Source organism: Rhopalosiphum padi, chromosome 2, assembly GCF_020882245.1.
Source record: "Rhopalosiphum padi isolate XX-2018 chromosome 2, ASM2088224v1, whole genome shotgun sequence".
Lineage (NCBI taxonomy): Eukaryota > Metazoa > Arthropoda > Insecta > Hemiptera > Aphididae > Rhopalosiphum > Rhopalosiphum padi.
Window position 1 is genome coordinate 68,046,665 of NC_083598.1, and position 26,455 is coordinate 68,073,119.

At 31.6% G+C, this 26,455-nt stretch overlaps 1 protein-coding gene across 11 annotated transcripts in view; it reads left to right on the plus strand.

Annotated features, from left to right (window-relative positions):
* LOC132921237 (maternal protein pumilio) overlaps nt 1-26,210 on the plus strand; it is a 100,768-nt gene extending 74,558 nt beyond the window's left edge. For 5 of the 11 annotated variants that reach the window (XM_060984139.1, XM_060984141.1, XM_060984140.1 and 2 more), the window contains 11 exons: nt 15,733-16,036; nt 17,358-17,654; nt 18,455-18,559; nt 20,867-21,007; nt 21,091-21,258; nt 21,353-21,536; nt 21,920-22,169; nt 22,277-22,504; nt 22,586-22,748; nt 22,874-23,042; nt 23,114-26,210. In XM_060984139.1, the coding sequence (XP_060840122.1) occupies nt 15,733-16,036; nt 17,358-17,654; nt 18,455-18,559; nt 20,867-21,007; nt 21,091-21,258; nt 21,353-21,536; nt 21,920-22,169; nt 22,277-22,504; nt 22,586-22,748; nt 22,874-23,042; nt 23,114-23,363 (2,259 nt within the window). In that variant the 3' untranslated portion in view covers nt 23,364-26,210. The remainder of the gene's footprint in view (nt 1-15,732; nt 16,037-17,357; nt 17,655-18,454; nt 18,560-20,866; nt 21,008-21,090; nt 21,259-21,352; nt 21,537-21,919; nt 22,170-22,276; nt 22,505-22,585; nt 22,749-22,873; nt 23,043-23,113) is intronic. The other 6 variants (XM_060984143.1, XM_060984144.1, XM_060984145.1 and 3 more) reach the window with 6 other exon arrangements.
* Nucleotides 26,211-26,455: the final 245 nt, after the last annotated feature.

A 26,455-nucleotide genomic window follows, 5' to 3' on the forward strand; every position in this document is an offset into this window, starting at 1 on the left:
TAAATATATAAACATTAAAACCTTTTTTGAATATTTTCGAGCAAGAGTCATTATATTTATGCATTTATCAGTAAAAGAGTTTAATATTTTAAAAATGAATACTTACTTTACGATAAAAGTTGTATTTATTTTATTATTTTATAGATATTTTGATTATTTCAATATAAATTAGAAAAGCAAAACGTTTTAACGTTTTTAAGTAAAGTATAAAAATGAATGCTAAATATTTATATGTCCATTGTCATAGTTGTATTTCTAAAGGCTTGATCTGGTTTCACTAAGGAACTTTCACTACGCATGTTTCTATAATTGCTATATGAATGAAACACTGTTCATGGAAAGTATAATTAAAAATCGCTTAAAAATAAATAAAAATATATTTTACTATACGAACAAAAAATATTGTTTTCAAATGAACAAATTCAAATCCATGTACCTATGACCTAGTTTAATGGTTGGATGTTTTTATTCCTTCGGAAACCATATAAAAATCATTCGATTTAACTACGTTTCAATGTAAGTACTGTAGTACTATACAAAATATTTTGTATATAAAGTATTCTTATATTTTTTTCAAGCTTATCATCGTCCTACATCATAATAAAGAAACTACTAAAAATATTTGGAGTATGATATAAAAATAAAATATTCTAATTAAATAATGAACGATATCGATTTTTAAAAATGTTATTTTAAATTGTATACAATGATAAATACTGTTACTGGCAGTCGTTTCCTCGTCAAAACATACTTTTAACTGTCATAGATTTTGTTTTTTAGGTATGCAATTTTTGAATCGCTTAAAGGTCACGCAAACAATGTTATGCTGACAGAATTAATCAATTGTTACTATTTATTTATTTATTTATTTATTATTATTATTTTTTTGGCACGTTTTCACCGCTGGTACCAATCATTCCCCATATCCCCTACTGGAGTATTGGGCGCCTTTGACGCGCTTTCCATTAGTCATTTTCCTATGCCAGAATCGGCTCATTTGTCATTAAAACACGCTATGTCGAGGTTGAGTAATGAAAATAATGTACCAAATTGTAATAATAATTGATTAATGCGAAATACCTTTTGTAGAAGTTGTGGCGGGTGGGAGGTCTTGCGGTAGTGGTGAAGTGTAGTTCAGCGTGTACAAAAAAATAATAATAGCACAACCCCGCACCCTTCGCTATATACTAAATATTAAAAATTAAAATGATAGAACCCGCCCATGTTAGAATATATTGTTAAGCTTTTAACATGAAAGTTCACCTACGAAAAAAATAACTATATCCTGTTCAATTTTAACACTTATTTTCGTTTAACGTTTTTAAACGTATTAATTGAACTCCATACTTCGTGTATGAATATGAATTATATTGGCTGAATTCTTTTAGAAAATGGCTATTCCAACCTCAACCTTGAAGTTTAAATTGTATTTTTATTTATTTAAGCTGCTTTTAATTTGGATAATTTGTTAGTTTTTGATTCCTATATATTTGCATAATTTTTTTAACTCATCAATAACTTTCAAGAAGTTTTTTTTGTATGAAATTTACTCAAAGCTATTTTTTAATGAAATAAGTTTTGTTCAAATTAAAAAAAAAAACATAAATCACAGAGATTAAAAATATGAACATTTTATTTGCTTAATATATAGAATTAATTTTAAATTTATTCCATCACATTTTATTTCAGTTCTGGCCTGTATAATGATTGTCTCTATAATATACATAGTTAATACTTAAAAAATAAAATAATATATTCTTTAAAAATCCATGTTAATAATGTACCTTGTAATTAAAATATATTTTATCCTAAATAATAAATTAATCGCCTAAGGTATTATCCTCTTGAATTTATAATATATTAGTAGAATTATTTACTATGAATACTATTAAATTGTTTACTTTCCATTAAAATTAATCGTTTGTAAAAAATTTACCTAATAACATTACTGGTCTAAACAAAGAATCACATGTTTTTTGACCAGTTTTATATACAATAAAAAAAAGTTTTTTTGTTGAAGTACTCATAATTCAATATTTTTTAGGTCCCTAGAATATTGATGACTGAAAAAAATAACATCAAAGTTTTTTTTTTGTTAGCAACTACAGTTGTGTTTTCCAACTATTATTACAAGTTAATTGTTTTGGAATCACAAACTTATAATTTTTGTATTATATACATAGTAATACGATAAAATGTGAGGAAGGTATATTAATTATAATTTTTTTCTCGAATTTATGATGAAATCTACTCATTTATTCCTATTATGTGTAAAGAAAATGTTAATACTTAAGTATGATCTACAAATAAAAAATAACTATTTTTACGTACTTATTGCAAAGATTTCCAGTATGATACACTGCACATTTTTTTTTTCATACATTATTTTGGTTTTTAGTATTTTCTTATAATCTTATAAGACGGATTATAAAATATGGATATATTTAATATTTCTTGTAAATTAATTAAATATATTTTAATTGTGTGAATAAATAAATATATTCAAGACATAGAATGATGATAAAATAAAACTTATTAGATGAATATTTATGTGTATAAAAATGAATATACTTATATATATTTTTACTGTTATTTTTCTGTTATATAGTCTTAAGTTTAAAATGAATTTTAGAACGGGAATTTAAAGGTAGGATTTGTATGTTGTTTTATGATCTCTTGCGTTTTTAAGTAACAATGGATCTTGTTCAATTTAATACTGGGATTTTTCTGCTGGCATCACACGCTGTCCAGAATATATATTATAAATGTTATGTAATAAAATAAATCTAATTTACGTTGTACGCTGGAGTGCAATGTGCAATAAAATGAGTGTAGCAAGGTCCCGATTTTTATTATTATTATTATTCTAGTAATTTAACATTCCAGACTCGAGCAACAATATGTCGTCACAATGAAAACGAAAGAAGGAAGGCTGGGTCATAACTTTCAAAAAGTTCAATATGTCCCAGCTTTGTTTCCCAACATTGGTGTGTTGCACGTTTAACGAACGGTTTTTTCGACGTTTTATATATATAAATATACAGTTGGCATATCGATAAGATGAATTTTGTGTTTCCCGTTCCTGTATAGTCTAAATAAATAAAAACAAAATGGAACAATAATAAACGTTTTCTGACGCATTTTAGTAGACCCACCGGAAAATCACTCTTGTGCCGGTGGGGGGATAAACAAATGCAACAAAAAAATAGTCGCTGTTTTCGCTCAGTATTGTCGAAGTTTATATTCGAACACGATATATCGTGTAAACAGCGACCACAAAACGATACGATTATATTTGAAAACATGTGTTGTATAGGTACTGCAGAAACACAATAATTGTTGAAAACTAATTCGATTACCCGTAGAGAAATACCCATGTACGTTTATTCGATAAAATATAATGCACTTACGAACGCTGTTGAAATGTATATCATATATTGGCTCCGCATTGAAATCGTAAGTTTGCTTTGTTAAGTCACAGAAAACTGAGTATATCGGGAAGATATCAAAATCGTACCATAACTAAAATAAAATACGAAATATACATATTATTAACCTTTTTATGTTTTTAGTTTAGATATATTTTTCTGAAATTAACTTGAGTTTTTGGTAAGCCTCATTTAAATTACAATTACTTGTACATTGAGGAAGTTTTTATAATGATATATTTTTTTATTTTTAATAATTTTAATCAAAATTTAATTGAAAAGGCACCAGAGTGCAAATTAGATTTAAAGTAAAAGAATTTAAAAATATTTATTTTAACATTTCTGAACTTTTTAATCTTCACGATTTACTAAATTTATACGGTGTAAAAATGAACAACGCGTATATAATTTTTAACGCATTTTAGTAGACCCACCTAAAATTGATTTTTTTTTTGGTGGGGGGATTAAATGAATGCAAAATAAAAATGTGTCGCCCTTCGTTCGTATTCGGATTTTGTTTGAACGTCACATATATCCCAGGGACGGTGGCGATACATGGAATGTAAGCACCTATGTAATCTAAACGATAAAAAAATATAATACATTGAGTCGGGATGATAAAAATTGTGCCCAAATGGCAATTGTGTACTGCGACCATTTTATAACGTTCGACAAATATTATATAATGTCGGCGTCGAATGTAAATGTCAATGGATTACACGTGCATATAAACATAATTTTTTTTTTAAGTTTTGCTAAAGGGGTTTTTCGAAAAGGCCATTTATGTTCACCTACCCCTGGTTTATTCTACCAACCAATATATTTTACGGCAGTGCGCTACAGTGGTCGAGCTCCTATCTTATGTATATTGTTTAAAAAATGTCAGTGTAGGACGACATTTAAATGTCACGTCATCGTTAAGGTCGTTTTTGATAGTTTCTACACCGCTCACCTTCCCCGAGGAATAATTGTAGTATTATAGTAGACGCGTACGAAATAATTTAATTGGCTGGCCTAAAACGTTATAGGCGTCCACTATGGACCAATTAGTGGAGAGTTAAATATACACTAAAATACGCGTGATTCGTTAGTTTTATAAGCAGCTTAAATAGTTGATCCGAAACGTCTGTCCGAACTATACGAGTTGGAATTTCTAAACTAATTACTTGGGTCTGACTCGTAAGTACGACAATATTTAACAAACGTGAAAACGCGTACCCGCCTTCCTGATACCTCCATCACGCTACTTCGTTATCATACAAGACTCCTGTGAAAAAATTAACAGTTTGATAGATTAAAATATCTTTAGGTTATATTATATTATGATATATTTAACGTTGGGACAGTATAATTTTACTCATGCCAAATTAAATGTGTCGCCAATGTCTCTAGTCTATTTTACTGCGTATAAATATATTTAATTTCTCAATTACTTTTTAATGTTTGTTTAAATTTATTGCCAACAATGTAGTTTTAATAAATCCAGAACTCGATCCAAACAAACACCGTATATAGGTTTAAAAGTTAATTGGATTATTTGAATTGTATAACAAATAATTATTATTTACACATATATACATATTTGAGCGGTTTTGGAGAGATATGTTATTGTTTACACGTTGTTGTTTTATATTATTATTATTATTATTATTATTATTATCATCGTGACTCAACTTTTACTGGTTGTCATATTCAAATCATTTTAACGAGCAATTTAATATAGAACCTACATTATACCGCTGTCGAGAGCTTTAAGTATTAAAATCCCTGTTTCGACCAGAAATGTCATAAACAATAATACTGGATAGTGAGAAGAATACTTGGAGGAAGTTATAAGTTTAAACGCATTTATAAATTATATACAATATCCTAGGTGTAGGTAGGTTGAGCTTTAAGATAATGGAGTTTGTGCATATTCAAAATATTAAATTGATATAGGTGTAGTCCGGACTTGGGTTTCTGCACACATATTTTGCATATTAATTAAGTCAATGATTTTGATTATAAATTATGAAACAAACGAACGTATCTTATTTGGTATAATATACACAACATACGTTGTCAATTACTGTGTTTTTAATAATTACTTACTTAAACATTAAATAAAATTAATTCATTTACCTATATGAAAAACATGTTCATTATTATAGAGTATATTGATAGTAATTTATTACTTTATTTTTTTATATATTATTATGATTATAATATAACAATACTTTACTATACACAATAGGACGTGTCATTTGAAAAACACCGCTGAATGGTTTATTGAAAAATTTGTTTATTGTTTGTATTGTTACTTTATCAAAATAAATGTATAATGATATTTCCCCGTGCTTATTTTAATAAGTAAATGCATGGTGGGTTGTGTTTTGTTTGGTTGGGTTATTGAAATATTGCTAGGAACCATATAATTTAAGCACTGTGGTGTCTTGGTTGTTATACACGTTATCGAAAAAAAAAGGGATTTCGTTGAAGAAAACATCCATAAAGCCATCGTGTATTAGATACGCGACTATAATATAATATTACGCGATGAAATTCCATTATGTACCTTCGGTAAATAGGGGTGGTTGATTAGTTTCAGCCGGGCATAGAAAAAGCATAATACTTCTATATACGCGTAGCACTAAAGTGGTTTTTACATTTTTCCCCTCGTGAAACTCAATTTTATAGTTTAAAAAACTATAAACATTTATTTTGCTATGATTTATTTTTAAATTATTTAAACTTTTACAATAATAACTTTTAATTCCTCGCGTCACAAATTAAACAGATGCAAAATATAGTAGGTATTTAAAAACAATAATAATATGTGGACAATTCATAACTGTTTTAAAACTTAAAATATCTAGATCCCTCTTAGTAGTACTCTTTCCCTTGTAAATATATAAATTTATTAATTTCTCTTGGTCCAAATGCTTTTGCGCCGTAAAAAATAATAATATATTTTTAATTGCTAACTGGCCGGAATCGAGCGGTATAGTTGAAATCTAATTTTCGTCAGATTATTTACCATCCGTCCCAATATACATATTCGCAACAGTACTTCTACCGGGTAGTAATCGTTTGTTTTGTTTCAATCGACCAATTAATGTCAAGATAATAAATAAACTGCATTGCAACTTTAACATTTTATTGTCAGCCCACGACTGTATAGTAGTCCCATTTCAACGATACGCGTCTTCCTGTCGGCAGCGTGTTGAGAAAACTTCACCGCAACTTACCACGCAAGCCACCGATGGCTCCAGTAGATAATAATATAATCCTACGCCGCCACGCCGGTTACAAAACCTTTGACCAACCGCATTATAATTAGATCGTTTACACAAACTTTGAAGGACCCTGCTATAATAGCTGGCAATCTTAAAATGTACATAACTTTAGAATGTAATCTAGAGGATGTAGTGGTAGATGTATAATATGTATTATGGAGAGGAGAGAGAGAAAGAGCTTAAACTCAAATTAATTGACAAACTTGCTACCGGTCGTGTAACACACACTATATAATATATATATTATACATATACATGCATACAGTGCACACATACTTACCCGGCCATTACATATACCTGCAGTCATACAAACAGTATTATATAATGTATATGACTACCCCCTAAATGATGTTCGAAAACACCTTATTATTTTTATTTATCATCACACATTAATTTAGACGACCCGGTATGAATTAATATTTTACATTTTAATTGAATTGATTAATACGTAGGTACAAGTTTTACTCTTGTATCTCCAGTGTATATAATATATGCGTTATAATTATAATATACAGAAGATTGGTTTTGCGCGCGCGCGCACACACACATACATATAGTATTTGTATATACAACAACGTTTTGTTGTTATTAATGTGTTATTGTCACCCGTTTCAATATTTGTTTTCAATTCGATATCTGTATATGAAACACAATGTGCATGGCACGTCAATTTGAGTAGTATTCTAGATGATTAATTACTGTGCACGGACGACAGATAAACCTATAGGGCCATTGTTATGCCTGATATTATATTCGACTGAGAAATTCTTCCACGGGGTTATGAGTTTTGATGGCTAGGTGGTGGTGGGAGATCAACTGCTGCTGTCTGTCGCCGGCGTTACTGCTGCTTGCCCGTTTGCCCCCCCCCCCCCCCATCAAAACTGTATATAGACTTTGGGGAGTCATGGAAATGGAATTTATTCCAATCCAACAAATTCTAATGGATTTCAAGGGCCATATGCAAATGAAGAGTCGACGACGACTACGATGGCTGTACCCAACAGATATATATTTTGAATGGTTTTTGATTTTAACCGATTTTTCATTATTGTGCGTGAAGTCAGAAACAATGCAACCGTCGTCTTTGCTGTGTTGTTGTTATCGTTATTTTGATTTAATTTATAATGTTTTATATCTAATCGAAACGATGTTCTAATAACAATAAAGTAAAAGAAGATACCTCTCATTTTCACTAAAACAATTTATCTCGACTTTTAGTTGTAAATAATTATATATATCGAATAAAAATCGGACTTTATTGTATTATATTACTATTTAACATTCACATTGTCGGGGATGTTAAACAGATTTTTTTTTAATTCCAAACAATAAAAAAAAAACATTTTTTGAAGATCTCATAGTGTTAATTTTTTTGTATATAGATAACTGATGTATATAATATATTTTGCGAGTTGTTCGTTTTAACCCAGTTTATAGTGTCAAAAAGATAATGCCATATTTTGTGTAAAACTGTGTGTGTATGTGCCTATTTAAAAAAACTTTAAAAATGAATTTGTATCACTTTAAAAAAAAAAAACAAAAAACCGGTCAAATGTTTTAAATTTATTCAGTATAGCTTTTAACAGATTTTTGTTTAGAGAGATTGAGCCTGTACAAGATTGCATTTTAATTTCGTATTGTAACGAAAATATGACATATATATATAAACTAGTATATGTAATTATATAAGTCATTTATAACTGAGAAGATGCTAGGGAATTGAATTACTATCGTCGTGAAAACTGTTTGAGTAAACCTATTTTTTTTTAAATTACATCCTTGATACACTATCACTTATCTCACATCCGGTCCTGTGACGACTAAAGTTGGCAGAGGGAGAAGTTTGCTGTTATTCCTAATCTTTTGCAGCGAACCAGGGTTGGTATTTTTTTTAATGTGTCTGAATAATAATAATAATATTATTACATTATTTAATAATAATGATTTATTTGGAATGTAAAAACAAAACGTGTATATAAGTAAAAAAAAAATATATATACAAACATATTTAATAGGTAATTGCAGTGGTATTATAGTCTTCTTGGATCCATTAATGTTCTCATGGTCTTTTAGTCACCAGTTATCCATATAAAAATAAAGAAACGTCTTCCAATTTGCATACTCAGGTTTTTATAGTTTCGTTTATCGGCGAGTATGACGAACGCGTCTCAGCTCTTTCCACGACGCAGCAATACACAAACAATTCGATACTGATTTATTATTATTTATTTACTTTACCCCGCCCCTGTTGTATCGTTGAAAATGGACAAAAAAATATTTCCGATAAACCAAAAAACAATACTTACGAGTGTATTATTAAGCGATATGTGTGCAGGAAACTTCGCATCGTATTTACCCATATACATATTATCTAACTGCGTATGACTGGCACGCCCGGCAAATATACATTGGACATATATATATATTATCTGCATATCGCATCTGTCGGACACAAAGACGAATCACGGAGTTAACGAACCGTTTACATCCCCGACGATTCGGAACATCGCACCTGAGTTGAATCAAAGAAAAAAAGAAAAATCAAATAAATACTAACACAGTCTGATCTGTTGACGACGGGGCGCGCGCGCTCGTCACCAATTTCAACGTCTATTAACCTTTTTTTTTGGCCGATTCAAAACGTCGGAAAACCATCCGCAGATGTGCCGAAGTATCGTGTAATATTTCGTCTGGTTTGTTTTTTCCCCGATCGTGTCATCGTAGTTGTCCCGCTGTTTTTATCTTTCGACGAACGTACGTCAGTTTCTTACGAATTTATTATCTATTGTTGGTTCCGTTCATTTTTTACTTCGATATTGTATTGTTTTGATTTATTATCCATTTACATACGCTAGTTTACATGTTTTTCTCCGCATTCGTGTTTGTGTTGTATGTATACCTATATTATATTACAGTATAATAATGATGGTGTATCAGTTGTGTCGTGTGCTATACCAACACACTCGCAACCGTTAATTAATCAATTAATTCGTAGACTCTTCCACCCTATTCGCGTAAAGTTTCACGTCGAATTAATTTCTCTGCCCTCTGCACCACCCATTCCCTTTCCCGTCGTTTTCGACGTCATATCGGCGCAACGTGTGTGTAATAATGATTATTATTATTATTACTAGTATGTACTATATTGCGCAGACTGATCGGTATTTGTTTTCGTCATTTTGATCACATATAGGTACTCGTATTTGTTGTACGGCATTAGTGATGATGGACCGTGTAATATAAGTGCGGCATCGGGGGGTGGTGGACTTTTGAATCAATAACATTTGTACACACACACATACATATATATATATTAAATTCGGCGTCAAACCCTTTCACATCCTTCGAGTGTCGCTGCGGGGCAGTGATTTCGTTCTAGAGTTAATTACTGCTGTAAATGTCTACGCTACGCGCCGGTCATCGTCTAAAATGTGTGTCCTGTGCACCGATAACGATATTGTCTTTTCGCTATTTTTGGATGTGTATTGTCACGACGCGATACTCACGTCTAACAGTCTAAACACAAACCCGAAAGTCGTATTTTTTTATTTTACTTCATTTTTATCGACCCACAACCCTTTTTAGTTCGACGGTTTTGAATGTATATTTTTAATATTCACGAATACGTCAAATACTTAACGTACATCTATATATGTCTGTGTATATTTACATAAAACCTATTTTAATATCTCTTTTTCTTTATGTATGGACGCTTGAAAAGCATTCAACATTTTATTTTCAAAAGCAACTAATCTTTTTTTTCGATTGAAATTCCGATAATTTCTTCAGACATTTCACCACATAAAAATCTAATATTAGCGAATTTTATTTTACTTTATTTTCTTGCTGCAAAATGTGTGTATATATATATATATATATATTATATTTATTTGATTTTAATACGCATTTTTATCCCGTGCTATCCCCATAGTTTGCGCACTTTAAATGGACTATAATTAATCAAAACTTCGTTTATTGCTGTTAGTCGGCTTACAAAATATTCCCTTTACTATAATAGTAGGGGACTATAGAAATATTTTACTGTTTTGTTTAAACGTCATTAAGATTTTAAAGTTTTTGCCTAAGAATTTAGAAATCAATAACTAAAAACAATTTACTATACAGGTTATAATTTTAATATAATTAAAGTTTAATAATTGTTATATAACACTCACTCAATTATAAATATGGTTTTTTTATTGCAATTATTCAAGCATATATGATCCTGTATGAGTTGAATATCATCAATTCGTCAAATTAATTATGCTTCTCATAAAAAAACACAGTTAATAAAATAACTAATAATTTTCTTTTACCTACCTAAAATATTATTCGTTAGCGTTAATTGATTAATCTATAGAGTGTAGTTTATTTTTATTATTATTATTATTACTATTATTATTTTTATTTTGATTCTCCAAAAATTAAATAAGGAACATGTATCTATAATCTATATCGTACATTGTAAAAGTTAAACTCCACTCCAATTTTACTACCTATTTCAAGTTTAGAACAAGTTAAAATGACCCATCGTGAATTTAATTACAACTTCACAGTAGTTAGTGTTTGTCATTTCACTGACAAATATTATTTTAATTTGAAAACCTATTGACAATGTAACAATTTTCATGGTCTTAAAATAGATTATTTATTTTCATAGTTTTATTATAATATATGTGTGTGTGTGTTTTAAATTGTATTTATTGTTCATTTATTTATAGTGAACAGATTATGTATGTATTATTAAGTTTGATTACGCTATTTTTATCTACTACCAACTTCGTGAATATAAAAAAAAAACTTTCAATGTTACTGAATGTATTCATTTTTCTTCCATAATACTATAATTTTGAATTCTATTTATAAAGCTGTGCACAGTAAAATAAGACACATTTTATTTAAGAAATAATTTTAAAAGTTCTATACATATTATATACAAGATTTAACTTATTCTTTTGATCACTCATCTCGCACAAAAATAAACTTGTACGACAAGGTAAAGTTTTTGTTGATGTGGAATAGGTATGCATAGATAAGTATTGTAAGAATAAAATACTTCTCTTTTATGAAATGATGATTAAACGTTGCTGAAAATATATAATTTTTTTATCTATACCATTTTTCTGAAGCATCTGAAAAACATGTGTTTTAAAACGCTTTTTTTAAACACAACATTTTGAAATTATGAATTTCTGCAACTTAAAATACTCATTATATCACAGACAGATTGAAATATCGTATAAAAAATAACATACAAACATAACTATATTGTTTACTTTTAAGTTTGATTAGAGGTCAAATTTGCTCTAATACAAAATCTAAAAAAAATCGGTTTTTGCTGAATGCAAATTTACTGTATTGAACCTATACTAGCGTTTGTAAGATAAGTGTTCCTATTATAATATTATAGCAATAAATTGCCGTAGTTAGGTTAAGACTTCAGGTGCGCGTTCGCATAAACATTTTACGATCATTTGCTGAACATTTCTAGGGACAACAAATAGTATTGTAAATAATAATACATTATATAAATAAATAAATGAACCATTGTATTTCATCCTAACGACCACGCAGTATGTTTAGGTTAGAAATGTACGGACAGCTAACCCGCAAGTCTCTTATCGTCGTCTTTATTTATAATATATTATTATTACAGTGATTATTACATGTGCGCGCGAGCGGTAACCGTTGATGCTGCAGGTAATTGCCAGGTATATGAAATTTTGATGACAAACAGCGCACGCCCGCGCACAGTGTGTGGGCCAAAATCCCATCGATGGCAGCTTCTTGTCTGAGAGAAAAATTACATTCGATCAAAATATATGGTAGTCTTCGCATAGTATAGTCCTTACGTCGTACCTTATTGTATATATATATAATAATAATTGCCAACCTCGTATTATTATCGTCTTGTACATGATATTATATTTATATAATATAGTATTCCCCAGAGGGATCGGCAGCATGTGTATAATATAATGTACCTATATTATATATATATATATATACGCGGTCGTCGTATAATATGAGTAGAGAAGGTATTATATAGTAGATAGCTGTAGTATCAGTGGTAATAGTAGTAGTACTTCTTACACTATATATATAAATATATAATATTATATGGCGTAATGGTGTGTGTATATTTATATGGTATATAGTCGGCAAAATGATCAATTGCTTTTCCCGGGCTAAGGGCGCGCCTGCGAAATTCCGTATCCCCTCCCCGCAGTGTGGCGCGCGGCGGAATACAAAATTGCTTTTCTAAATACCTCCGATATCGTCCGTGAAAATGCCTGTCATTGTCGTAGTATTCGTCGTCCTGCTCGTCCATTCTCACGCTGCGCACATAACTCTACGTATTTTTTTTTCTTTTCCCTTGATCTCTGCCTTTTCTTTTTTCGGCACTGAGTACCTCTATTCTGTAGCTAATACCCGTGTCAAATTTCCTGTTAACCACTTTGCAGGTATTTAACACTTCGTCCTAGGACCCTGCTTCCTCTTACTCACTCGGTTTCCGAGATAGCCATCTATTCGCCCACACGTAATCAATGACAACGACAAAGGGTGGAAGAAGCGGCGATATAAAATCATATATTTTTGTCCCCTCTCATTCGCTTGTTCGTTCTTGAGAATACCACAAAAAATGGTAAACCGAGCATTTCTACTTGCACACTCTTCTCTGTAGCTAACTACGTGATAAAAAAAAATACTTAAAGCTTTTAAACGAAACGATATGTATATTATTTATGTATAGACGCGCTTTTAGAATTTAAATGAAATCTGTGGTTTTAGCGTCCGCAGCGGTGAATTAATTGCATTTTACCGCGGGCAAAATACGGCTGTACATAATATTATTATTATTATTATTTACCCGTGCTTTAAATTATTTAATCTATACATAATATATCGGCAATAGAGAGGAAAAATATATCAGGAATGAATGAAGGGGAGGAAATGTTGACAGCAACGTTGGGCATATATTTATTCTTTCGGTATGTCTATAGAAGATATTGTTTATCGAACGTTTAAGAACCTTCAAATCGAATTTCCCCCGAAATATAACGCTTATTCCTTTCAGCGACGGTGTAGCATTTTCTCCACGTGACACATGTGTGAGGCGAAATAAAGAACGATGGTTTTATTATTTATTTTTTTTACGTATAGTCTTGTTACTTTTAGTATAGTAACTTACCCATTTTGTTATATTACAATAATGCATAACGCAGCGCTCTTCAACCATTGCGCCGGCATGTACTTAGAACGCTTGTCAAAACATAGTTGAAACTTGTACGTTTTTACAATGATATTTTTTTCCGCCCTGTAGTTTTCACGCGTAGGTACATATAACATTAATATATATATATATATGTTTATTTTATTATTCGCGTTTCTCGAGTAGGTATTGCAATCGCGTTTTAAACGAATGGTCCATGAACTATTTAGAGTTCTGTGTATGTGCAGCCGCGCATATGTAGGGTGAAAACATTACCATTTTTACTTCGTTCTGAAATCTGCAACTGGCTGTAAAAAAAAATATGATTACATTACACAAAAATATTCATAGCGATTCGACATGTATTTACACTCCTGCAATCTCTATCCAAATGTTAAAACCCCCTAAAATGCTATTAAAACTTCACCTCCACTACCTAGCTTTATAGTCCAGCAAATGCAGGTATATTGCTATATTATTAAACGAGAGTAGCAAAAAAATAAACTTTAAATGTTTATTTGTTATATTTTTTTTTTCGTCAAATACTTGGTACGAATTGTGGTTACTGTAGTTCCTAACGTAAAAAGGAAATGTGCGTTTAATTATTTAAACTTCATATTCATACATTATTTGTACGTATTGTATTATATATATATGATGCGTACTTAGTGATTCTAGGTTAAATAAAAGAAAAACTATATTTTCTATACATTTCATAATAACGTATTCAAACGGTTCATTTATTCGACTAGTTCAGTTGCTGTTACGTAAAAACCATATATATTGTATTGTTTTTGACATTTTAATATTCGACCAAAATAACTTAACAACAGCGAGGATGTGGATACTCCGCGTGCCACCGTATATTACATGAAAACGTATTCGTCCGAAAAATATTATATTTTGTTCGTGTAACTCGTAAAATGAGAATGTCAATTTCACTTTTGACCGTTCTGAAAAATAAATTAATATCCCATCGATGACGTTCATGGAAGTTGACTAGGCGTAAAAAAAAATTGATTTTATCTGCACTGATCCGGTGCATAATGTTGTACAAACCTAACGGTGGTAATAAGCTTTCAACCTAAGGTCGTGGTGTACAGTACTACAGTGTATTATATTATATTTACTGTACACCGCGACCTATACACCTATACCTATTACACTTATCAGCCGCTTTCTAATAATTACCTATTGTCTACCGACAACGACGTTCCGAGAATATAATATATGTCATATCGTAATTTGCCTATTTATCTATTTATGCATAAGTATCAGCGATATGATTATGTTCAATTGTTTCCTCGGAATTGCTATAGAACACAATATTATTTGTCATAGTTTAAAGCGAATTTTCGTTCTAGATTTCACTGTCGCGGATTTTTTGCACAAAGTCTTCATTATATTCGTTAATTTGTATGTTAAAAAAAATAAATAGAAAAACAACAACGAACATAAAATTAATGTTGTAAACCTATATCAATGTATAATAATATTTAAACGCGAAAACATTATATCGGTTCTTTTTAGTATAACGATTTATTAATAATGTATGCGCGTGAGCACGTCATGTTATTATACTCGTAAAAATTGTGTTGAACCAACAGTACGCTGTGCACGTCATATAATGACGACAAAATAAGTGTTTGCTTTGTTGACGTATATTTTTATTATCCCTCGTCGAGGTGCGATGGCGAAACACAACAGTAAAAATCTCCCGATCGATACCAAATTATAATATTATAATACGCTTTACAATTATTTTTGTCATAAACGTCATCGGCGATTTACTCATTCGTTTTACGCTTTTGTTCAGCAGCTGTTCCGCAACCATCAAGCGCAGCAAGCAGCGGCGGCAGCCGCTGCGGCAGCAAACCCGGCCGCAGCGGCCGCGGTAGCGGCCCAACAACTACAACTCATCCAACAACAGCAGCAGCAACAATTCCACCTGCAGCAGCAGCAACAGCTAGCCGCGGCGGCCGCTGGACTGGCAGCCGCAGCGTCGGCACCGACTGCGGCGCCTGTCGCCGCTGCCGCGGCCGCGGCCACGTTTGCGCCACCAGGGACGACGGCCACAACGCCGTACATCATCAACCCACAAGAACCTTACATGATCGCCGGTAAGTGTACTACTACGTGCTATATATAGCTGTAGTCGTCACTATTACACATCACTCATAATATAATATATTATAATATATATCGGCATAAAATCGTCATTCGTAATATTATAAGGTACTTACATATTAAAAAAAAATTTACTGAAATACTATATAGTTGCTAGTTCAGAGTAATATGTATTGTCTAGAGTTCTAGACCAACACTAATTTTTCCTGTTTAAAAAACAAATTAGAACCGTGTATTATACATAAGACATAACACTGTCAATATCCAAATTACATTGATACTTTGTCTACAATGTTACACGTACATTAATATTTATTGTATTTAGAATTTATATTTTATTTGATTTTAAAATACCACTAATGATTCGAAAAAAATCATTTGAATTCATTTTTCAATTGTAAGATGGCCATACAATTGTATTCCTTTCGTTGAACAACTTTTCTGATTAACAAAAACATAATAATCATTGATTACCAATTAAGTATTATGCGCCCACACAGTAACAATAATTTCAATTTTATAGTTACCTTTTATTACTTATTCTTATTCTATGGTATTCTTACATATTTTTTCTTTCAAAAGAAAATTGATTTTTTAAATGAAAAGAGTATTTCATTTATTTTGTTCATGTCCCTTTATAATGTTATTGAATATAAAAATGCGAAAATAGTTGAACAACCAGATAAATTATCAATCGATAATATGTAAGTACTGATTATAATATATTGTATGTACAACGTGTACTGATTAAATTTAATTTTCCATCATAATATTAATATACAACCACGGTCTTATCAACATAATCCTTTACCTCTTTTCAGAATAATGTAGTACACTTTTTGTATGTATTGTCTCTCCTGCCAGGCCTTAGTCAACGGATATTTCCCTTTGCCTACAAATATTAGAATATTTGATACTAGATTTCCAATACTTTGATATTTATTATTTTTCTGTAGATAGGATTATTTTATTCGAATAAGTCGCCTTATATAAGTGAACATACGTGCGACACTCCGGTGTTCCACTGTGGCCGGGTATCGTGGGAGAACCGATTCTGGTCGTATACTTTCCGTTTGAACAAGGCCTGCTTTTCCTATACCTCTCCGCCGTATGCCTACCTACCTATACAACACTCTAATTCCCAAGTCATAATATTCTATCCATTACGTGGTCATTACAAATAATATATAACGTATACACGCCGTTTTTGAAATGTACCAATATTATATTATAATAATATTATATTTTGCAAATCTATATTTCGAACGTTTTATTACTATTGTGTGCGTGCGTGCGTGTGTTGTCACAATAAAGGCTTTATGGGCTCAGGTCCGACAGTGGTTCCGCAATACTACGGCGTGCCGTGGGGCATGTATCCGGCGGGCAGCATCATACAGCCGGCCGGTGCCGCTGGTCAACCCGGCGCCGCGGCCAACGGCACCAACACGGCCCAGCAACAGCGCAGGCCAATGAGCCCGTCACAGGGTGACGGCACCCAATACCAGGTCATACCGGCGTTCTACGACCAAAACGGATCGCTGGTGATGACCCGCAACGGCGGTCAACTCCGGCTCGTGTCGCCGGCATCGGTCATCGTCAACGCCCAACAAGGTACGCTATCAACTCGGCCCCCGCTCCCCCGTCCCCCCGTCACTCCGCCATAATATATCGTTTATGGTTTTATAATCCGTCTCACGCGGTATTATTATAATTATTATTATTACGCCTAAATTTTAAGTTGACGTGTGTGTGTGTGTGTGTGCAAAGCGAAAGTATTTTCATTATCGTTTTTCCCGCGTCGTGTCGTCGTTGCCGCCGCCCGAAATGTTTTAATTATCAAGCGACGGAAACGAAGACTCCGCACCCGCTCCCGCGAATTTGACGGCGGTCGTGTATCTTCTGTACGCGCATATAAAACTGTCGGACGAACAGTATTTTAATATATTATATGAGAAATGCGCTGACGAGTATAATACTATAACTTATGGTAAAATTGTTGTTTTAAACGCGGAGCCGCGTGTCGTTATAACGTGTATATTACATCGTCGTTCGCGCGACGACCGATATCGACGGTAGAGCAACGGTATATAAATTACGACACAAAAGAGATGTGTTCCGACCGTAATATTATAATAATAATATACACATTAAAGCAATAGTACGTTTATGTATAGCAAAACTGTGCAGTGCGTAGATCGAGGCTAATGAATTTTCCGTGGCCATATTGATATAGATGATATTTAAATACGAGTATATCGTGTTCTACGAGCCCCGCCGCGTGTGTACGTACAATATTAAACGCCGTCGTTAAGCGCCCGTCATCTACGCCTCTAACGCAACCGCGCCGACTTTACCTCTATCGCCACCACTTTCGTGTTATTGGTGTTTTATGTCGGGGTATTTTTTGACAGGACTCCAACCACAGCCTCAGCAGGCGGTCGGTTCGGCAGCCAACAACTATTCGACCAACTTGACCTCACTGACATCCAGCCTTTCGTCGCTGGGGGTCAGCGCAGGTACGTTTTTGCCTTCGTTACCGTTGTCGTCGTCGTCGTCATTGTTGTTGTTGTTGTTGTTGTTGTTGTTGCATGTCGCATTATATATTTAAATATAATACGCCTTTGCGAAATGCCACAATTCGTCTCGACCGTTTTGTATAACGATTAATGATAATATAACAAAAACATGTCGTATAATCTCTTATAGCATGCAACAGCAGCCGCAGCGTGTATAGGATTCGTGTGGATTAAAATTGTTTTTCTTTTAGCGACGCCTTTTATATTAATATATTCGTGCAGTTTATTAAAATATGTGGTTTTTGTTTAAAATTGTATTTTTATGTTTTGCACGCTTTTGCATAATATTAATAATAATAATAATAATAATAATATTTGCCGGCGCCCGACTTTGTCACCAATAGATCTCCTAATGGATCCAAACGCCTTCACGCGACCTGCAAATACTACCCCTACACTCGTTTATATTGTATGCACTTATGCGTTTAATAATAATAATAATACCATACTACACTTAACCACCCCACTCATACACGCTAACCACCACCACTACTACTACTACTATACTCACCCGCTCACCAAAGTGTATACATCCTCTGCCGTCGACACGGGTAAAATAAAGCGAGTCAAGTGCAAGTTTTCACACGTTGTTTTACCGCTTCCCCACCCGTTATTAATATTAATACCCGATTATACATATTTGAGTGACACGATTTTTCACACGAGTAATTTTTTTTTTTTTTTAATATGACGTTTTATTGTGTATAATATGTATGTTATAATTATATTATTTAGGTTGTTACTACATGTGTATAGCGTGCTCGATAAGCGGCTATACACTTACAATGCGTTCTTATTACATTTTTTTCCCACCTGTTAAAACGACAAATTCGCACTACTATTCATTTTTATATATTACACTGTTACTATAACTAGCTACTAGCATACGCGTATAATTAAATGTATAATATGTAACGTGATTTAAAAAAAAATTATTTGCGATCAAATCATTGACGTCACCCTAGTATAATATATACTGCAGATAAAGTTAGTAAGACCAGAGAGAATTGTTTTTTCTACCTCCCACCAATAGCCATTACCCGCACATGATTGTATATGACGTATCCTTTGCTACAAATTTTACATTTTCCATTTGTAGTGTGTGTACTCTTATAGCTTACAACAAAGAAAGGACTTATTCTCTATATAACCGCATATTCTTTGTGATTTTGTGGGGTGGACGCGGACGCTACTGCAATTTTTTCATCTACGTTCCCAACTCAACTACACGTTTAACCTATAGAACCTATAGCCATACATATATATATATACACTTATATTTCATTTTATAGTTTTATACCATTTCTCTGTTAAGGCTTTTTCTTTTTGATACTTATTATTTGATATCCATTCTATTATTATCTTGTGTTCGTGGATTGATGGGTTTGTTACTAAGTATACCATTGGTGGTCGTATTTGTAGCTATATTTGTTGCATACATAATTAGCAGAATACCGTCATTGCCGTGTAACGTGCACGTGGCCATTTAAATCTTCGACCGACGGGTTAATTAAAACGGAAGTATCGTGACAACACGATCAAGATGGATGTGTTTGTTAACAACATCTACGCCTTGGTATGCGGGTGAAGAAAACGCACTAGCAACAACTACCACCGGTGAAATTTATTACTATTATCATCCCGTCTTAAAGTTTTAAGGGTCGATTAAATTAAACCTGAGTGGTAGGATCATAAATTTTAACATAAAAACACTATGCTTTAAGCAAAATTGTTGTTCGGTTCTCGTGCCCGATTTAAATTCGCAGCTTTATTATTATTATTATTATTATTGTTGTTGTTGTTATACACATACCTATGCACTGTGGGCGTCGTAGCAGTTTCTCTAACAGCCCCAAGTAATAATATTATGTACACCTAACACGAGTAAATACCGCGTTGCGCCCACCCTGTATACGTGTATTATATTAATTATCATTATACGCTCGGATAATAAAAACAACGTTAACATTTTTTTGTTTTTATTTTTTAAATTTATAATATTGTATTATAATAGACGTCTAGTTATTGTTTCGATTTAAACTGTAGATTAGCCGTGTATGAGTTACGTAAATAATACATTTACTCGACAATTAAAACTGCAGTGTAAATGACACCACTGCTTTTGCGTCTAATTGTTATGTTTTATCATCGCATATCCTACCTACCAACAAATATATATATATAAGCATGTATTTTAAAAGCAACAATACTTACGGGGCTGTTTTTTCCCGCGTGTGTTTTCGACAGCAGGCGTACACGATGTCAACGTCAGTCTTGGTCTTGGTTCCGGAAATGCCGGTAGACGCGATTCCTTTGACCGTAACACGTCCGCTTTTTCACCGTCCATGGATTACGCCCGTCATAAGTGGCCGCAGTACAACACACTGGGTATGTTCATATATTAGATTTTTATCATATTCGTCGTGTTGACCGCAATAACTAACAAACTCTCCTCTGTCTTCACTATACAGCGTCCCAAAGCCCTTTGGGTCTCGCCTCGGGATCTCTAACTCCTCCACCAGCTATGGGCTCCGCGTCCAATTTACAAATGGGCCTCATGGGTTCGGCCAATAACGCCAATAGAGGTCTTATGAACGCTGCACCGGGTGCAGAAGCCATGTCCAAGTTTAGAGCTAGTGGTACGTACATATTTGTGTATATATAATAACGTAGTTGTTGATGACTAGGTACTATGTCGATATTTGTATTTATTTTATTTGATTTGCACAATAGATTACGCTATGGGTGGTCTAGCGGCTAACGGAGCCATGTTTAGCACAGCTGCAAATCCGAACAATACGAATTCCTTGTTCAACAAAATGGGTGGCGTTCGTGGCAGCGCTTCTTCGTTGGGTGGTTCCTCCATAACGTTGGACTCAAAACCGTCCGGCCGTAGCAGGCTCCTGGAAGACTTCAGGTAGGTTACCTTCTTAAAAACAGCCTTTTGTCTGCTGTAATTTTGGGGATGAGCTCACTGAATAATATGACGGGGGGGACAGTCATTTTATGAAGTATTTAACTTATTCTAAGTCAAAAACATTGAAATCAATAAAATAAATTACTTTTTTTTTATCATATAATACCTTTTGGGCGTGTTTATATGATATTAAAAACATTGATAATGAAAAATCCTATAAATATTGAATTAAATTGTTATTCCTATTTATTGCGTGATTGGGGGGGAGGGTATATTGGTTTTCTTAAATATTCATTTAACTGGTGTGGCTCATCTCCCAACACTATACAGCATGCATCTGATCAATTAATCGTAATTGATCCAATTCTCCTGCACTGTGGCAGGAACAATCGTTACCCCAGTCTTCAACTACGAGACCTCACCAATCATATTGTCGAGTTTTCCCAAGATCAACACGGCTCCAGATTTATACAACAAAAGTTGGAGAGAGCTTCCACGCCTGAGAAGCAGCTAGTGTTCTCCGAGATATTGGCGGCTGCGTACAGCTTAATGACCGATGTGTTTGGCAACTATGTTATTCAAAAGTTCTTCGAGTTTGGAACACCTGAACAGAAATCTACATTGGCACAGAAGGTATATCATCGTTGTCACAATATAATGTATAATATGAATATTAAGAATAATTTAAATATTTCAATGTTCTAATATACCCTTGATTTGTTGTACTGTGCGTCAAATAGGTACGTGGACATGTATTGCCATTAGCGTTGCAAATGTACGGGTGCAGGGTTATCCAGAAAGCATTGGAAAGCGTGGGTGGAGAACAACAAGTGGAAATAGTACGTGAGCTAGACGGCCATGTCTTAAAATGTGTTAAAGACCAAAACGGTAATCATGTAGTCCAAAAGTGCATAGAGTGCGTTGATCCACATGCTCTTCAATTCATCATCAATGCTTTCCAAGGACAAGTAAGTGATTTTTAGCTACAAAGTTTAATTGGAGGAAAAATATGGTCTTTACTAACATCTAACGACATTTGATTTATCCAGGTTTTAACATTATCAACACACCCATACGGATGCAGAGTCATTCAGCGTATACTGGAACATTGTACATCTGAACAGACAGCACCGATACTCGACGAAATGCATCAACATGTTGAACAATTGATACAAGACCAATATGGAAACTATGTAATTCAACATGTATTGGGTACGTTTGTGATAAACATCATCATGTTTTAAAGACTACAATTTGTATTAATATATAACTGCTCTTTTGGGTGTACTTTCTTTGGGATATGTATTAAATTATTCAATCATAATTTAATTTCACAGAACACGGTAAACAAGAGGACAAATCTAAATTAATATGCTCTGTTCGCGGAAAGGTGTTGACACTATCCCAGCATAAGTTTGCATCAAATGTTGTGGAGAAATGTGTAACACATGCTACACGCAGTGAACGTTCTATGCTTATAGAAGAGGTTTGCGGTTTCAATGACAAGTAAGTAGCCACATGAATTGTGGATAAACTCAATTTATATTGTTATTAATATTTTTTTTCCCACTATCTAGCGCTTTACATGTAATGATGAAAGATCAATATGCCAATTATGTAGTGCAAAAAATGTTAGATGTATGCGAATCTTCTCAACGTAAGGTGCTCATGCACAAAATCCGTCCTCATTTTGCATCACTGCGCAAGTACACATATGGCAAGCACATTATTTCCAAATTGGAAAAGTACTTCATGAAGAGCAACCAACAATCAGTGCCTGTATCTGAATTGGGACCTATTGGACCACCAACAAATGGAGTGCTTTAAACAGTTCTATATTTTCTACTACAATTTTTTTTTTTATTATTATTGTATCCCTTAATTAGTATTTTGAATCCAAATTAAGTTCTAATTATTTTTCTTTTATTTTTAAATTACTATATTATTATTACTCAAAGTTAGTGGGTTTAACTTAATTTTCGTGCGTTAAAAAGATTAGTATCCAAATTTAGTTAGCAATACGTGGATTTGGATGGTTTTTTTATTATTATTTGTTAGAAACAAAAAAAAAAAGTAAATAATTACTAATTAGCTTATTAGTGTGGGGCTTTAATATATCTTAATATTAATTACACTTTGAATACAATATGGCAAATACGACAATTTTTTTTTAACAAGTTCTAATATAGTGACGTTTACAAGGTATGTATATTGAAAAAAATTAGCACCCCATTTTTGTGACCTTAGTGAATTTCTTATACAGCGTTCATGTATATTTTGCTTCCAATCATATATCATAGTGTACAAAAAAAAACCGGGTCATCTTTTTAAATAATTTTTTTTTTAACTTAACAAATGATTGTGTATAATATTTTGTATATCATTTTTTTTTTTTTTATTATTATTATATAGTATTTCATTTAATTTTTTAAACAGGGTTTAAATTAGATTTTGATAGTGAAGTTTTGTTTGTTTTCTGTAATATAAAATCAAGTTTCTTTTTCTATATAAATATTATGCATATATACCTATAAATCGAAAGTAATTCATTCCTGTAATTTTTTTTTATAAATACGCTGTATAAAGAAATTATATAATGTACACATTTAATCGCTACAATGCTTGTTTTTTTTTTCTTGTTATATATATATATATATATAAATGTATAAAATTGCATATTTTTAAATCTGTGAAAGCCATTATGTTTATGTTGTATATGAAAAATCTGTAAGCTAAATCCTACCAGTTTTGGGTACACAATTATTTTTTATTTTTATTATTATTCTATCCGTACTGAAAAAAAATTGGTGATAAATGTGTATATAAATTTATGTTTTTATATATATACAAAAATTATCCTGTCATTCGTAATAACTAATAATTTTATATAATTTTATAAAACTCGAAACGTGTTTTTCATAGACGCATAAGTTAGACTACGATGTTCCTGATAATATGTACATAATGAAGAAATGTGAACATAATCTTTTTTTCTCAAGTGATAAATTATAAAAGTTTTCTTTTCTTTCCAATTTATGCATTAAACATATAAACACACAAATAACACTATTAAGCTCCTTTAACAGGCTGGAAAAATTAAACATTTTAAAATTAATATTATATTTTTATGTTTTGGTTAAATATGTATGAAACATCTAAAAAATAAAAAAAAATTAAGACTGCTAATTTTTAGTATAATGTGTAATTAATCTTTTTTTTTTAATATAATGGACATGTACCCATCTATGAACTTATAATTGCAAATTTTGCTTCAACAAATAACAATATTGTTTATCAGAAATTCATTATTATTTATTTCAACTTCTATTGCAAGTTAATTAAAATAAAACTGTTGTCTTGGTTGTTGCCTTCATCTAGAAACTTTCCATTTTTAAAAGATATCGCAGTTTTATACATTTGCATTTTTATTTATACTCGTTTAATTATACGCAATCATTATTTTAAAATATAAATTCCATTAATAACGGATTATACAATTTTTGCATTCAGAACTATTAATTTACACATTTTTATATATGTTAATATATAATATTTCTAAAAATTAACCACATATGTAATTTATATTTGTATTTCTTTTTTAACTACATTATACGCATCCTTTAATTATTAGAACCATGTACACCTCATTAATATTTTATTTTCAATAAATTGGGCTGTATTTATGTGTGAAATACTATCCCCTGCCCATCATTCATGTCATTAAATTGATCAGATAGTTGTTTTTCAAGACACATTTAGTGTATGATCTGCATAATATAACAAATGTCTCATAAAATTCTTATTTAGTAACTAATTCATTGATATGAGCGTAAAGTGTAGGTACTGATTTTTTCCACTTTAAAAATTAAAAGTATAATGTTTCTTATTAATATTTGGAATAGCTGTTAAAATAAATAATTAATAGTATTAAATATAATAATAATGATATAAATAAATGAAAAAATATTCCCATATTCCTTTTAATCCCCTCGTAATCTATTTACACTAGTTTAGTACTAATATAATAATATTATAAATATATTTTGATTTATATTTTTAGATTTATTTTTAATTATAATTTTTTGTCTATTATCATCTTATTTTTTTCTATATATGTGTATAACTAATAAAATAATAGTTAGATTATTGTAGCAATGTTAATGTGCGATATATGCATGGTGAACATATTATTTTCAGTATAAATGATTAATGACATAAACTTTTAAAGTTTTAAGTAGAATACACGTATATAAATAAAATGAAAAACACAGCCTGTTTACTCTATGACCATACAACGGTTAGAATTTTTAATTTGTCTATCTGTATTTTAATTTATTATTCCTATGTAAATTTGTATGGGGTTAACTATTAACAATTTAATATTGGCAGTGTAAAGAAAACGTATAAAAGTTATATATTTCATAGCAAGACTGATGTGTAAAGGTTTATTAATATTTCGACAGTGTAAGTAAAATTGTTCATTATTATTTCCATTATATAATATTTATAAATATATGAAAATAATGTTAAAAAGTTATTAATTTTTATTAGGTTTTTTATTCTAATTGACATTTTGTTAGTTTTTTTTTTTGTTATTTCTAATGACTATCAGTGTATGAATTTCTTTCACTATGTGTGTAAACAATTATTATTATTATTATTATTATTTTTTTTTTTTTTTATAAGAAATTCAAAACAGCTTTTTGCTGTGGTTTAAATATAAACATTATTATTTTATAGACCCTATTCGATTTACTAAGGAAATATCGTAGTGGTATTTAATTAATGTAATGAAAACTTAATAATTAAATTAATATTTTTAGTATATATTACTACTATATAAATATATACATATATATTATAACGCCTGTATATTCAAACTTAAAATCTTTTTTTTGTGTATTGGTATAGTGTAACAT